Source organism: Pezoporus flaviventris, unplaced genomic scaffold (assembly GCF_033815535.1).
Source record: "Pezoporus flaviventris isolate CSIRO_AGI_PZ_B2104156 unplaced genomic scaffold, CSIRO_AGI_Pfla_v1 ptg000037l, whole genome shotgun sequence".
In the NCBI taxonomy this organism is placed as follows: Eukaryota; Metazoa; Chordata; class Aves; order Psittaciformes; family Psittacidae; genus Pezoporus; species Pezoporus flaviventris.
The window spans coordinates 9126736-9142683 of record NW_026892585.1 but is presented as its reverse complement, the minus strand read 5'-3'; the positions used below and the strand labels follow the sequence as shown (position 1 = coordinate 9142683).

Genomic DNA, 15948 nt, shown 5'->3' with positions numbered 1-15948 from the left:
GTAATTTAGAAGCATAGAGGAGTTGTGGAAAGCTGTTTTAGGAGAGGATGTGGACACTGGAGAAGAGACTGCCAGACTAGAAGCCTGAAGCAAAAGATAGTGAGTTCCCTAGGTCACCCAATAAGCTCTGGAAGAGAGTACGATTTAAGATGCACTCATTTCCCAGGTAATACAAATTGCATACCTCTAGGCCTGTGTTTGGTGGACAGGCAGCTAAAACCAGGATCCAAAGATTTTCTTCACAGATTATATAGACAAAAGGCACTCTGGTGCCCCACTCCAGCCACTCAAGTGTCTGGAAGTTAGAAATGGCGGTGCTCAACGCTGTGGCGTTTTAGTGACTCGCTCTAGGTGAGTGAGAGGATTCTATGGAAAAAGAATTAAAAGCCAGCTCTCCCTGTGTTTAAATGTGTGATGCAGCCACACACAGTCCTTGCTAGGAAACTTGCAGTGGGTTTCTGTTACTCTGCATTGTTCTTTTCTCCGCAGGGTGCTGACTGTGAGAATGAGAAGCAGCTTGCACAGTGCGGAGAGAGGATTATGATGATATTCTTTTTAAAGACTGATCTTGTATCCCTTTCAGAATGTTTCTAGAAGCTGGGAAACATGTCCTCGTTGAGTATCCCATGGCTTTGTCTGCTAAGGCGGCCCATGAGCTCTGTGAGATGGCTGAGCAGAAAGGTAACGCATATGTTCTCAAGGGAGTAAGCAGTATTAGCTGTTGGGTAGCACCAAAGGCATCAGACTCACAGGGCTCCAGTCTACTCTTAGTCATAACATACAAGGGAGTATGCTTGTCTTAGAGATGTGTCAATCTGGGATTTAAGTTGTGTGTAATGGGAAAACAAACACACAGATGTCATCGCAAAGAGTAAGGTACATTTGCCCTCACAAAAGCACTGGTCTCTGCTTGTGATGCTAAGAATGCAGTTAGAGAAGGAAACATCTGTCACACTGATAGTAAAGCACTTAATTAGTGTAGCCATTTGACTTGTGCCCTTTGCTGTTCTCTCTCCCTGAAAATAAACTGGAAACAGCTCCCCTAATTTCTAGTATTTGTGATGTGCTGGTCACACACAGCTGTTCATGCTATAGTAGGCCAGCAAGACATCCCTGTCTGAAAGACAAAATCTCTTTATTTCTGGAAAGTGCGTGGTCTCATCCCTGCTGTGCCAGGGGTCAGGAGCTGGCAGTTCAGCTGAGACCAATGGGGATGTATGGGGCTGCAAGGAAAAGTACAGTGGGGCAGGAGCACAGTTCAAACCCTTTGGACAAGCTGCACTATTTAAACCACTACTTCTTAAAAATCTCCTTTGTGACTTTTGTTCTATAACACCAGAGGTACAGGATTTCTGTTGTTTCCTTGTGCCATCACCACTTAACTGCCTTCTTGCTCGCCAAATAGCTTCCCATTGAGCAGAATTTATGCCTTTTCTCTTGAAGCAGCAGCAGTTACTGTCAGCAGCCTAAATTGTCTCTCCTGGAAACCTTCCAGAAACACACATACTGAATGAGGGCCACATCCAGTGTGTATCGGACAGCCTCTATTCCAAAGTAGTCCAATTAATTGCAGTGGAGGGAGGTTATCTTTAACATACCGTTACAGTCTGGGTCTGAGTGGTATAATTGTTTTACTCCATTTTTTTTCCTCACAGGGTAGTAGGAAAGAAATGCGGAACAAGGAAATGTGAGGGGAAAGAGGCCAAGGATTAATCTGCTTTTTGCTTTGAAGACTCATGTTTCAGCTTTAGTTGGGTATTGGGTTTCATTACAGAGTTTCTGTTAAACATAGTGACTACTGTTCCTGTAGTCTCTATATTTGTTGTCTCCTGAAAAATCCTTAACCCAGATTGATGTCTCAGAGCAGGGCCCTTGTCTGATTTTCTTTCTGACATCTTTCTACCAGCCATGCATGAGAACATTTATAAGTGAGTTCCCATGGGTGGCTGGTGAAGCCTTTATTGCTTAGACGTGCCTTTGATTCATTCAGAACTCTTTTATTTGGTCTGTCCTGATTTTTGGTGGGTTTTTTGTTTGTTTGATGGTTTGTTTTGTCCTGAATGGCAGATAAAGTACTTCATGTGGAGCACATTGAACTTCTGACTGAAGAGTACAAGCAGCTGAAAAAAGAGGTGGCCGGGAAAGACCTGGTGAAGGGAACATTGCATTTCACAGGTCAGTACCTGTGAGGGAATTGAAGTCCATCTGGATTTGTCTGACTGCTCCACAGGGACGCCAGTCCTTCTAGGCTTCATTCAGTCCTTTTAGATGAGAATCCCTATAACTGACTAGAGACACAGGTATCAGTTCTGGATATTCCCATGAAATTCATTGCAGAGCTGTCTGGACCTTTGAAATTCATTGTAGAGCTGTCTGCACCTTTGCCTTAACAGTTGTCTTCTATGGACTGTTGCTTTGCTAATCTCTTTCTGCTATTTGGTGAAGAATGCAAGCCCATGCCTTGTTGTATGGAGGAGAGGATACTTCCTCACCCCTTCTGTACGTTGGTGGTAGTGACCACCATTTCTCATTCATATTTGTCTCAGAGAAGAGAATGTGTCCCAATTTCTACTGGGGACTTTGTTTTCACTACTGGTGTTTGCCCCTGGAAGAGTTGGGAGAGGCTTTCAAGCTATTGTTTTCTCCCTATTTTATTCCCTTGTTGAATCCAACAGTTGAATGTAACTTCTTGTCTACAACGTATCCTGAAAGGTTTGTTGTGTATGAACTTTTTGCAGCCTTCTCTTATACCTTACCAACTGATTTCAATGTTGACCGTGTTTGTTGACTTTCCTGCTCAGTCCCTCCACTCCTGGCCTTTCTACACCCTGGTCTCTAAGCCTGCAACACTGCAGTTTCTTCATCCTTTCCTATGTAGAGGGCATTATTCTCTTTCCCATTTCTCAAGATTTTCTGTTGCTGTGTTGCCAGGTAGTGTCCTCGATGAAAACAAAACAGGATTCCCAGCTTTCAGTGGAATTGCCCGACTGACTTGGCTGATTGACCTCTTTGGAGACCTCACTGTTACCTCTGCCACCAGAGAAAAGCAGAAGGATAAGAATTATTCCAGAATGACTGTTCACTTTCAGACAGCAAACAAGAAGTAAGTAAATGGGCATGGCAGACTCCTCAGGTGTCATCTGCAGGAGATCTGCATCCTCTCTTCCGCCTGTGGAAATGGAATGGGTAGATATCGGCATAGAAGTGTACAAGACAAACAGGCCTGAAAGTCAGGCATCAGACATTCTAGCTGTAAAGCTAATGTTTCTTTAAAGGCTGAAAAACTCCAGCTGTTTGAAAAGGTGGTGCACTGCTTGTGATACTTAACTTATAGCACTGTAATGCTGTGCTCGTAGGTAGTACTAGCTGGAAGTTAATTGAAAATTATACATTTTGAGCAGAGGTATAATAAACTACTGACATGCCAACACGCCAGGTTTGCTTTTGCCTAATGCCTAATCTGCGGTACTGAAGTTTCCTCGATACTTCCTGAGTAGGACAACAATCTGTTTCCCTTTGTTGTCTTTTTGCTTTTCTTCTTTTTTTGTCTTTCGTTGCATGGGTGAGAATCCAGCAGCCAGGATTACTTGCCATTTTTTCCAGCCATTGCACTATGACTTTCTTGCAGAAAACTCTTTTGATGATGCATTTTATAATAATGTTTGACCTTCCTTTTATCTGATAACAATAGCCTTGTTATCAAATAGTATATTTTTAATGCTACAAAATAGTGTACTCTGTGACCATGAAGTAAGTCACCAGTGTTTTATACTGTGGATTGAGTACTGAACTTGATCTGAAGTCTGGTGGTGTAGTGTTTCACTGGAAACTCCCAGGTTTTGTCATTCTGGGCCATCTGCCTGAAAGTCATGTCCCTCAGATAGGTTGAAGTTACTTACGATGGCAGTTTACTGCATGCTATAGGTGCAACTGGGTAATCGTCGGACATGAAAATGTACAGAGAAGTTACCCAAGGTCTATACATTTCCTAGGAAGTAGGAATGGTGACGGAACAGTTTATTCCGTTCCCTTTGCTCCTGCTTTCCTGTTTTTCCATATAGCATGCTGTGCCTTTGAGAGAGATGACCTCTTCGTAGGCATATGAGAAAAGTCATAGGAGAAGACTAAGGAGAGCAAGGGAAAATAAGACCATATGGGAAAATGTTCTGGCCTGTCTGTGTAATAAACCACCCTTTGTACTGCACATACACTGCTAGAACACTTAAAACAACAAAAAAACTCAAAACAAAGAACAAACCCCCCAAAGCAACAAACCCACCCCAAAAAGAAGCAACCACAACAACAAAAAAGAAAATCCACCAAACTTAATGCTTGCTTCTTTAGGAATTTTATGAAAGCTTTTAGTTAAAAATTAATAACCTGAAGGACCAGCTATGTGGGGAGTGAATAATCAGGGCTCACCTGAACTGTTGGTTTCACCACGGGTCTAATTAAACATTTTACCAGCCAGTCCTACAAAGCCCACTGCAGTTTATTGTGGGATTTGCATCTTGTCTTACCAATCTTCCTCTCTTTTTAAAGAAAACATCATTTCCAATGCCTTTGAAAACGCAGTTCTGAGAGGACAGAACTCCGTATAAAAGCTCTGTTTACCCTCCTAGCAACTTGCCAGTAATTGAAGTAGCTGCAAAGATCTATAGAGTGAGATTTGAACTAATTCCAGCAGGTGGAACTAGCGGGTGGTTTAAACATTTCCCTGGCTGTCCCGTCTCCTAGTAGTCCTTAGCTGACATAAATATTTGCTAGATACAAACCTATTTCTACAGTACTGTTTTTTTCCTGCTCTCTACCACTCTACACTGATACCCACTACTGTTGGTATGGGTCAGTGTGTGTTTTGTCACCATGAGCGTTTTAATGACCTCGGGGGCAGTCAGCTTTATGCCTGTGGGATAATTTACGCTGGCTGGAAAGTTACATAGCGTTCCTGTATTCTGTTCTGTGGCAGGGCCATATTTCCTGCTGACCTTCCCCCATTGACGTCAATGGAGTTACAGCAGTAGAGAATTTGGCCCACTCTCTATCGAATGAAGTTATGGCCCAGCAGTAACGGTGGTGGTGTTACAGCTCTAATTTGCCCAACCGTTATGGTGCTGAAGGATGGGACAGGTCAGCACCTTCCCTCAGAGCTCTCTCGTCCGTTTTCGAAAGGCACGAATGCACTAACCCTGAGAAATCAGGTTAATTCAGCCTATTTTTTACCTTGGAAAATACAGCAGGTGCAGAATGCAGGAGCCTGTGTTCTGCTTGTTAAGCAGGGATTTGTGCAAAGGCTATAGCCTGCCTCTGCTGCAGAGCCCGCGCTGGCTGCTCATCTGTCTCCGGGTGGATTTTGGAGGTGCGTGTTAACGCCTGACACCCAGCTATCTGAGAGATGACCTCTGCCTCTGTTCTGTTTCCAAGAGAGTTGAGCTGACAGCCTCTCTGTGATAAAACATTGAGCAATCCAGGAAAAGCCAAACCTCCACTGACAGCATGGCTGGTTTGGGACTGCAGTTCCCGTCCCACGATTATGGAGCTTGGATTCAGTGAATGTCAGAAATGAATTTTTAGTGCGAGCTGGAGAGAGAATGATTTGGGCAATGTCTCTTTTAATGTTAACTAGGGGTAGGGTCTAATTGTCTAATTCCCATCCAAGGTAAGGTAGCTCCTTTTGATTGCATGGTAAATAAAAATTATTGACATTCTCAAAGAGTGAAAAGGAAAATGTCTTAATTTCTTTTAAACATTTTCTGAACACATAATCTGACAATAAGCATTTGAAATGATGTTTTTATTGAGATCTAAGCTTACAAAGTCTAATCAAATAGCTTCAAATTGAACATCCATAAAAAAGCATATAATAACTGCTTTCTGCAGATGTTGCTACATAAAATATTAAGCTGAGTGGACCCAGAATTCTTTCAGGCATGAAACCAGCTAATTCTTCTGCAAGTACAAAGATTGCTTGCCCCATTTTGGTTTATTGAGTCCAACTAGAGCCACTCATTATTTGAGGAAACAAGAGAATCAGAAGAGCAGAAAGCCTCTTCCAATCACTGAGTAAAATATAGCTAAGAGAGCTCTACCAGTCAGCAATCCGGAAAGACAGAAAAACCACAGTAAGTCAGGATGGTTTCTTCACTGCAGATGGTGCTTGCTTTTAAGAAGTTAGTGTAAAAGTGGTTTGTTACTGTTTGGTTAAACTTTCTTTGTTGTCTTTAACTGTCCAACATACTTTATGTGGCTTTATTCAGTTTCCAAAAATGCTGGATTTGTTTCTTCTAAGTAACATAGACCTCATAGCAGCCTTCCAGTATCTGAAGGGGGCCTATAGGGATGCTGGGGACGGACTCTTCATTAGGGACTGTAGTGACAGGACAAGGGGTAACGGGTTAAAACTTAAACAAGGGAAGTTTAGATTGGATATAAGGAGGAAATTCTTTCCTGTTAGGGTGGTGAGGCACTGGAATGGGTTGCCCAGGGAGGTTGTGAATGCTCCATCCCTGGCAGTGTTCAAGACCAGGTTGGACGAGGCCTTGGGTGATAAGATTTAGCGTAAGGTGTCCCTGCCCACGGCAGGGGGGTTGGAACTTGATGATCTTAAGGTCCTTTCCAACCCTAATTATTCTATGATTCTATAACATTTTTAAATAACTAACTTGCTCCATTATACTTCGTACAAATCTTTAATGAACATGGGGAAGTTATTTTTTGAAAAGCAGCAGCCCGTCACAGTTTTCTGACATAAAATACAAACCTGTTTCTTGAGCTACAAAGTTGCTTAAATCATGTGAGACTTGCAGCATGCGTATTTTTATGGCAGAAGAGGGATTAATTTTAGTGTTGAAGTTGTTGTTAATTAAAAAATTAATAAGTTCTGGTTACCAATCAAGTAAAGTGGACCTGTCTTTGGGAAAATAACTAAAAATCTGATTGCAGAAGAAGATGGATCTATTTCTAAACCCAGCATTTTCCTGCCCACTGATCTAAATCAGTCATTTTAATCACTTTGATTAAATTCTGCCCTCTCTGCATGATTGTGCTTCTGGTTCAGTGGCTTCCCCAAGCTAGAGCAGAAGGAGCATACGCTTGAGCCTGATCACTGCTGTGTGTGTGCACTAGGTCATCCCAGGGAGGCTTTGACACTGCCTGTTTTGGATCGTATCATGGTGGAGATCTTTGTGCCCAGTGGTTTCTTCATACCTGTCTACCTGAGATAAAGCAGCTTTGAATAACAGTGGCCTGAACCCTCTGTAGCTGTTTGCTATCGTAAGAACATAGAGCTGGCTCTGTTGAGTTGGAGCAAAACCCAGCTTGCTCAACAGCCTGTCTCTGACTGAGGTCAACGTCCAGCTCCTCGGGGAAGGAGGATGAGGACATAGAAAACGCCGAGTGATATGGTCCTCAAGCACCCTTCTGGCCTGCAATGACACGTAGCCTTGAGACTTCCTGAAACACGAGATGTCTTTCCATTTATTATCCTCTGAGGATTTTTTCCTGTGCACTTTGCAAGCTGTGATATAGTCTTTTTTTTCTCCAGCTGTGTTATTCTATCCAGTCAGGTTCATCTGGCCATGCTTAATTTGTGAAGAATAATTGATACAATGATGTGAATGTAAAAACTGGATCCTAAAGCATAAAAGATGAGGTGCTGAATCATTAAGCTGAGCGCTCTGCAGAAAGCATTCAGGGTAGATTGACAAGGACTTTCTTTTTAGATCTGATGATACTGAGGGTTTAATGGACACTACTTGAAGACAGAGTTAATTCTTCCATGCTATTGATGCCCTCATAATTTGTGAGTGGCAGACTAAAATGGGTCATAAAGGACTGTGGAAGGGCCATCAATAACCAAATAAGAAAAATAACGTGCATCCTGTAAACACAGGCAGTAGTGAGTGCTGATGAATGAGCTGCAGAAAGGTAATGGCATGTTTTGGGCAGTTGACAAAAGAGCAGGAAGGGAGGATCGTGGCTGTGGCTTGTGTTGAGGACCATTCCTCAAAGCCTCTGTATGCGTTTGCAGTTTAAGTCCCCTGAAATGATGGAGCATGTGCCATGGTTCCTCTCTCCTCAGTCAAACTAGGAAGTTGGGGAGGAAATTGCAAGGACCTGTGAGCTATGCCAGTCAATAGCCAACACCACCAGTGCTTGGCCTGCGGACTGTGTCTCACGTTGACTTGAGATTGACTTTGATTAAGACCTGCTTGAGAGTCAATGTAGCTGAAACAGGTAAAATTGACATTTTGTGGTGTAATCTCTAGGATCAACTTGGTGCTCCCAGAGAAGAGAAAGAAAAGTATTTGAAAAGCTTGGAGAGTGTGGATGCTAGTGTGTGCATGGGTGAACTTGCCATCTGTTGAGCTCATTGTAAAGGGGTGGCGTTCAGCTTGCATGGAAGCAGCTGGTTCACCTAAATTTATTCTTGCAGGAGGAATAACTGGACACTGAGGGCCTTGTGAATTTAGCTGTGATTGGATCACTCACAAAATATTTGGATGTTTAGCTGCACTTTTCATCCAAGTCCACAAACAAGCAGATTAAATTTCCCTCATCGCTGTGAGATGGCTAGACATTGCTGGCTTCACTTTGTGCAGAGGGACATCAAAGCTGTAGAGAGAGCTCAGGTGGTGTGCTGAAAGTCATGGCATGAAGCAGTGGCAGAGTTAAGACTGTTACCTGGTATTCATCTCTGCAGTGACTAGGCACGTTGGTCAGAAAATGTTACCTGAATATGCAGTGATTGAAATGGTGCATTTATTAGGGCATTTTCTGCAACTAGAACTAGAACTGTTGACTCTGTTTCTTCATAAATACTCTTTCTTTGTTCCTCCACACTAGACCTCTGACTTGGATTGAAGAAAGGGGACCAGGGATGAGACGTGAAAAGAAAATCAACTTCTGTTTCACAAGTGGTTGCCTGGAGAACTTCCCTCAAGCCCCGAGGTCTGCTGTGGGCCTTTTCATGCAGGATCAGAACCTTTTTGCCAAAAAACTGCTGGGCCAGGTATCCAAGGAGGAGCTGGCTGCTGAGAAGTGGCGAATTTTGCGGTGTCTTGACCTTGCCGAGGAGATCCAACAGCACTGTGAACAGCCAGAGAGAATCCGTTCCTGAGACTGCGCTTAGGGAAGGAGGAACATGACAGAAGGGAAAGCTGTAGGGCGAGAGCTCACTGTTGCCATCAGGCAGTTGCTATTTCTGTTTCATTACCTTCTTTTTGCCTAGCTGTGATTCCTAGGCTCTCTGGGTGGGCTGGAGAGTCTGGGCTATACCCTGTGCCTTCTGGTTTGTGCCAACACAAAGCGACGTTACCTTGCTTCAATGCATTGCTGTCCTTCCAGGCAGGTAGGAACCTAGCAGCAGCAAGCTTTCCTGTGACTTGGCTGGAAATGTCCCTGAGAGCATATACTGGAGGACTGCAAACACTAGATATGATTTTCCCTCATGAGTTCTCATCTCCCCCATGACATGTCTTACAATGAGGTATGTCTCATTTAGTAGTATTACCTAGAAAGAAGTATTAGCTAGAATGATGTTCTAGGTGAGTTTTCCACCTCTTTACCTGATCTGCAGAACTTGGGCCACCACAGTCCCAACCTTTTCTTCCAGATACCCCACATTGTTCTATGTATTTGCTCTAGTTAGTTGTTGTGCCTATTTAGGGGGTTTTGTTGGTGTTTTTGTTGTTTGGGTGTTGTTTTTTTTTTCACAGTGGAAATCATTTACTTTCAAATAGAATCAAACCAGAACAGAAGAAATACCTTGTCTCTTAATAGATGCCATGTTGAGTTCACTCAATTTCAGTGGAGCCCTGTGCCAACATAGAAATCTTTTCCCAGCAGAAATGAGAACAGTGCAGAAATGAGAACAGTACATTAAACTAATGCATCACATGGCTGCTTTCTACTGAATTTAAATACTTTTCTGGAAGCAGCATATTACTGTCCTTCATTTGTGTTCTGTATCTAAGTCAGCATGTGAGTGGATGACTGCAAAAAATAATATACATCCAACTCTCAAAGAAAAAAATAACTCCTGCGCTCCTGGAAACAGTGAAATTACTTAGAAATAGTGATAAAATTAGAATAGGACTATAGAAAATGGAGTGATTTGCAAATATAGCCATGCAGTTATGTTGTGGCTTAACCCTAGCTGGCAACTAAGTCCCACACAGCCATTTGCACTCTCCCCTGGTGGAACGGAGGAGATAATCAGAAGGGCAAAAGTGAGAAAACTTGTGGGTTGGCATGAAGGCAGTCTAATAAGCAAAGCAAAAGGTGTGCACGCCAGCAAAGCAAAACAAGGGATTGATTCATCCCTTCCTATGGTCACCAGGTGCTTGGCCATCTCCGGGAGAGCAGGGCTTTGTCACATGTAATAGTTACTTGGGAAGACAGAACACCATCACCCCAAACATCCACCTCTTCCTTCTTTTTCCCGCACCTTTTATTGCTAAGTGTGATATCTTATGGTCTGGGATATCCCTTGGGTCAGTTGGGATCAGCTGACCCAGCTGTGTCCCCTCCCAACTCCTTGTGTACCCTGAGCCCACACACTTGGTGGGGTGTGTGAGAAGCAGAAAGGGCCTCAAGTGTGTGTATGTGCTGCTCAGCAATAACAAAACCATCCCTGGGTTATCAATGACGTGTCCAGCACAAATCCAAAACACAAATCCATACCAGCTACTAGGAAGAAAATTACCCCAGTGAGACCCAGGACAGGTTATGGCATATGACACCTGTGAGGCATTTTATAGTAGTCACATATGAAGACATTATCACTTCCCTAAAGAAGCATTTTAGTCTTAGGAGAAGCCTAAACAGTGCACAGAACTCTTAACAGTTCCTTTGTTTGCCTTTTACTTTCTAATTACATCTGTTAGTGCTATATTAATATAGCAGCAGACTTCAGCCTGTGCAGTTGTTCTTTCAGACACAGAACCATTGTTTCTCTCTCATGTTGTTACTTGGGCAATTTTAAATTAGGGCACATAGATGTTGTGAATGGCTACAGAATTACAGCCAGTCAATATTGATGGGGAAGAAAGTTTTCCTTTGGGTAAATCGTGTTCATTCAGAAGCTGACTACAGTTCAGTTACTTAGAGAAGGTGAGAGACTCCGTGTTATTTTCCCCAATCAGTCAGATTTAGGAGCAACTGGAACTTGATATGTGAATGGATTCAGCATGTGAAATTCGTTTAAAGCTACTCCTTTGTTTAAATCAGTGAAAACCTTTCTATTGACTTCAATGGGTTGAAATGTGTGGTTTGGCAGCAGGTCTGTGCAGGCAGTTCATGCATTTGCCTACCCAAATGGACACTTACCGAGCATTCATAGGGACTTCTTTATCAATGTGATGGACATTGCCTGGGTAGATCTGATGCTGTAGGAAGGGGAAAATGTGGGTTTGTGGTAAAATGCGATTGGAATCTCCAATCCCATTTCATTCCAGTCTGGGATTGGAATGAATTTAGTTATCTGCTGTGTGTATATCTGCTATGTGTAACAGCACAAGAGGAGCTGTTTCTTGACAAACTCTTCAGTTGCAAATACGGGGTGAACACCACTTATTTACACACTAATTCACAACAGGTAGCTAGGGAGGGAGAGCAAGGGACTTACACTCCCCATCTGCAGGCATCAAAATTAGCCACCACGTTTCCCAGGGTGCACTCTGCATCGGTGGCGAGCGCAGTATTCCTCTACGGAATGAAGAATAAATTCAGGGGAGCGCTGCAGAGCAGCAGTGTAACATTGTGCAGTGAATCACTCTCTGGAGAAGCTTGTTTCCATAGAGAGTGCCTGGGGAAATTAGCTGGTTAATTGGAGCTAGGGAAGGCAGATGTCTTAGAGCTGTATAGCCCCCGCTCTCCTCCACCCCCCTCCCCTTCCTCCCAGCTAACCTGCTTGCATACTGCTCTCTGCCCTGCTCCTGGGAGCCTGTAGCTTTCAAATGGCTTTTCCTTCAGCCCTTTGACTTTGCTGAGGTGCTGTCGTGGTTTGCATACAAGACCTGCCGGATGTCAAGCTTCAAATACATGTTGTTCAACCAGATGTTGAACTCGCCAATAAAATATTGGAGCTCTTAATCATTCCTTTTAGTTCCCATCGTCTTTCATTTGCAGTTCCTATTGCCTGTGCTGAAATGATTCTGTCTCAACTGTTCCCCCCCCACCACCTCTTTCACTCTTCAAGCCCTGTGAAATCCTGCCAGTGCCTACAGGCTGTGATCCTGTCCTAGAGCCCTCAGCTGTCTCCCTCTCCTATTTCAAAGTTTTCAATACAAGTGTGGTGGCATTTGTGACCTTAACTCCCACAAAATTCCTGCCCTTCCGGTCTGCTCCGACTCCTTCCCAGGAGTACTGGCAAGTCTAAATCTTGGCTGTTTAAATGTTTCCCAACTGTTGTACGCGAGCAACCTTTTTGAACCTGCCAAGTAGAATCTGAAACAGGTATTGAAATGGGTTTCCTTGTGGTGTTAATAAACTGCTTTATCATAGAACAAATACTAGCAGGAGTGTTTTTCAGACAGTATTTGGTATAGCCTGAACCCAACCAGTTTTAGAGAGGCAGAGGAACGAAAGGTAAGTATAAGCTGTGACATGGGCAGGTTAGTATATCATGTTCTTTGGAGATAGCTGATTTTCTGCTGGAAATCACCCTACTCCTGTGGGATGCTGTAGGAAGTCCATTGCAGTACACTTGGTCAACTCTGCCTGGTGCTATGGAGTTGGTATGGAAAGAGCTGTCATGCAAAATGTTCCTACATAAAGGAGGGGTGCTCAGTTTGCCGACACAGGCTGAAGGCTGGCAGATGAGAGGCATGGAGTCACTAACTGCAACGCGCTAGCTGGAACCTGGAAGAGGTGATTTGGTCCAAAAGCCCTCTGAGGGGGCTAGAAATCAGGGGAATGGAACATTTCCAAGGAGGAAAGAAACTAACTGTTGGCATGAAGACTTGCAAAGCTGTGTGGGAAGCTTTAGCTTGGAGGGAAGGAGGTGGATTTACCTGAAAACCTGTTCTGTGGGTGCTGGGAATGGGGTCTAATTTAACTGTGAGATTGCTCAGGACTGTCAGGATCAGTATGGGAACATGGGAGGTGGGATAAGGGAAAGGTGAAGAGGACCTGGGGGTGCCACAGGAGCTGCTTGAGTTGACGTTATTGATGGGGAGGATGTCATTGGAGACCCCAGTGCTGGTCAGGAGGGCACAGAAGAACATTATGTTTCACCTGTGATGGCATCTTTCTTGTGTGCCGTGCTGCAGGGACACATTCCAGCTTTCCAGGCAAGCATTCCCATGCACTGGCTTTCAGCATGTCCAGATGCCTTGCACAGAACTTCCCCAGCTATACAGCTTTTCCTCTGGAGGCGATAGAAGTACCCAAATACACCAGCCCCCAGTACCTCACTGTGGGATTCAGGGAGACAAGGAACAACATGGTAGGGTCACCCAAGCCAAGCAAAAGCAGGAAGCATGGGGAATGTTTTGTCTTGTTTTGGAAATTGTTAATACATGCTTTTAGGTATATACATGACTATGTATTTAATTATGACTAAAGACATATTTCCTCTTTACAATATGTTTCCACTCTGCAAATTAACTGTGGCCTCAAGGATTTCTAAGTTTCCTGCCTTTCTGCTTCAAATCTGCTCCTTTTATTCACTCTTCTGCCTCTTTTCACACACCATATGCTGGGTGTTTCCCTCCTGGCCCATCACTACCAGACATCACCCCATGGATTCCATCCAGCTGTGCCAGAGACCCCTTTTCCTGCAAAGGCCCAGTAAATAGGAGAGGGTTTGGGAGATGAAGGAAATGTTTGTCACCTCTTCAAGTCTGTCCAGCCCAGCACAGGCAACACTTGGATGTTTTTCCCTGACCCCTTGTTTGGGTGAGGAGCATTTCTTGTGCCAAAGCTATGCTGAAGGGAAAGGCAGCACATCATCAAGCTGCCTCAGTGCCTTTGTTTACCAACAGCAAGACGCTTTCTTCCAAACCTGAGAAAGCCAGTGTGTGAGGTGAGGAGATGAGGTGAAGACATGGTGAAAGATGGGGGGATTTTGTCTGCTTTTTCTTTTCTCTCTCCTTGTTCTTCCTTTGTTACTCTCACAGACCCAGCACAGAAAGCAAGCCCTTTGGGACCTGTGAGAACGATGTTTCCTCTCTAGGCTTGAGCTGGCTGGTGCTATGCAATACCTTCCAGATGTTTTGTAAGGGGGTGCGTTAGAGGCAGGAGTGGTGCTGGCTTACCAGTAGTTCCTCATACTTGTGGTTTTGAGTTGAGTGGGACAAAGAAGCCTCAGCTGTAATCATTTGATGTGGGAGGAGTCCTGCAGTTTTGAAGGAAGGCTTAGTGCAGGGGCTCACATTAGGATCTTTGGGATGTTCATTTATGAGCACAGTTTGCCTAAGAAGGGGTGGCAGAAGGACAGGGAAAACTGGAGACTCACTTAAATGGAAAAAGAAGGAAAATAAAACAGAAGAAGAGAAGAATTAAATATAAACCGTATATCCAAGTGCAACAGCAACTTGGATGTGATTTTTTCTGAAGAGATGTTTCTGACTTCAAGCACTGTTCTAATTGTGAACTCTGGCACTCAGGTGGGCGTCTGTGGAAAAGCTGGCTTTGAAAATAGAAGTCCAAAAAGATGTTACATTTATTCCTAAACCTCCAGGTTGTTGGTTTTTTTTTTAACAAAAACCCTTCAACACACAAAAAACCCTATAGGAGAGTTCCCATTTACAGTATTGAAATACAAGTCTGCCATTGCTTTGACTACCGGAGAGGCAGCAGTTTGCTGTGTTTTGCAAGAAGGTTCAGCTAGGACAAGGATTAATTTGATTATTTATTAATGCTTATTTCTGACACAGGAAAAAAAAACACTGTTATTCTGGGATGGAAGAGAATGGGCAGAATGGATGCCTCTTCCTCCTGTGGGAAAAAGAAGGACATCTGAAAATTAGCTGTTTCCAAACTGGGAGCTGGCTCTTCTCCCCAGGGAGATACTCCTCCATCAGCATCGGTACTCTGAATCAGAGAATCTGAAAGAGCTTGTGGCTGGGGAGAGATCAGAACAGCAGGGAGCAGCAAGATGGGGACTGAGGGAAGATGCAGCCTCCAGCAGCAGATATTAGAGAAGAATTGATTTCCCCTTGAAACATGGTCCTTGTGACTGATATCACTGGCATGTCACCAGAAATCATTAGCAAGAAGAGCACTGTCCAAAGCTAGGTAAACCTAGATGGTGCCAAGTTATTTTTCTTGGGTTGAGATATGTGTCCAGTGTTACTAAATCCTTCTTGCCTCCTGAGCTGTACTATTTTGGCCTTAGGCAGTGTTGGAATTGAAGTACAGTAGCCCTGTTTCTCACCCACCACCTTGATGTGAATTTACTATAGTGACCTTACTGGGAATGCAGCCCACAGACTGATCTTCCATCCTCAGAGACACAGTTATGCTTCATCTTGACCCTGACTGATTGTAAACGTGGCATCTCAGAACTGCAGGCAAAAGAAGGATATAATGGATTGGCAAATTCAATGTGTTGCATTTGTGGCATGATAAGAAAATTCTTCTTGCAGTGCAGCAAACTTCCCCTGCAGTAGCTGTAGGCCTGAAATTATTGATCCTATTTCAATTTATATGCAAATCCAAAAACCATCCTGGGTTTTGACCAGTAATTGCTAGTGTTAGGTGCTTTGGGCACCAGGTTGTGCTCCATCACTTCAAACAGGTAACACCTGTATTTGTACACACACAGAGCACAGCTGGATTAAACCTCTTTGTTGAATGGAAACAAGTTATGAATGCTATTAGATGAGTAGAAAGAAGTAGTCTGTTTTAAGCCCCTGAATTAGGATTATTTGTACCATTTTTTGGTGTTGTGAATCCTGTTTCTTTTGAATGTAGACGGCAAGCCCTCCAAACATCCTTCATAGT

General features: G+C 43.6%; 1 protein-coding gene across 9 annotated transcripts in view; it reads left to right on the top strand.

The window, feature by feature from the left end:
• BLVRA (biliverdin reductase A) overlaps positions 1 to 12098 on the top strand; it is a 46240-nt gene extending 34142 nt beyond the window's left edge. For all 9 annotated transcript variants that reach the window (XM_061464634.1, XM_061464629.1, XM_061464627.1 and 6 more), the window contains 4 exons: positions 584 to 681; positions 2068 to 2175; positions 2932 to 3103; positions 8845 to 12098. In XM_061464634.1, coding sequence (XP_061320618.1) covers positions 584 to 681; positions 2068 to 2175; positions 2932 to 3103; positions 8845 to 9118 — 652 coding nt within the window. In that variant the 3' untranslated portion in view covers positions 9119 to 12098. The remainder of the gene's footprint in view (positions 1 to 583; positions 682 to 2067; positions 2176 to 2931; positions 3104 to 8844) is intronic.
• The last annotated feature ends 3850 nt before the right edge of the window (positions 12099 to 15948 follow it).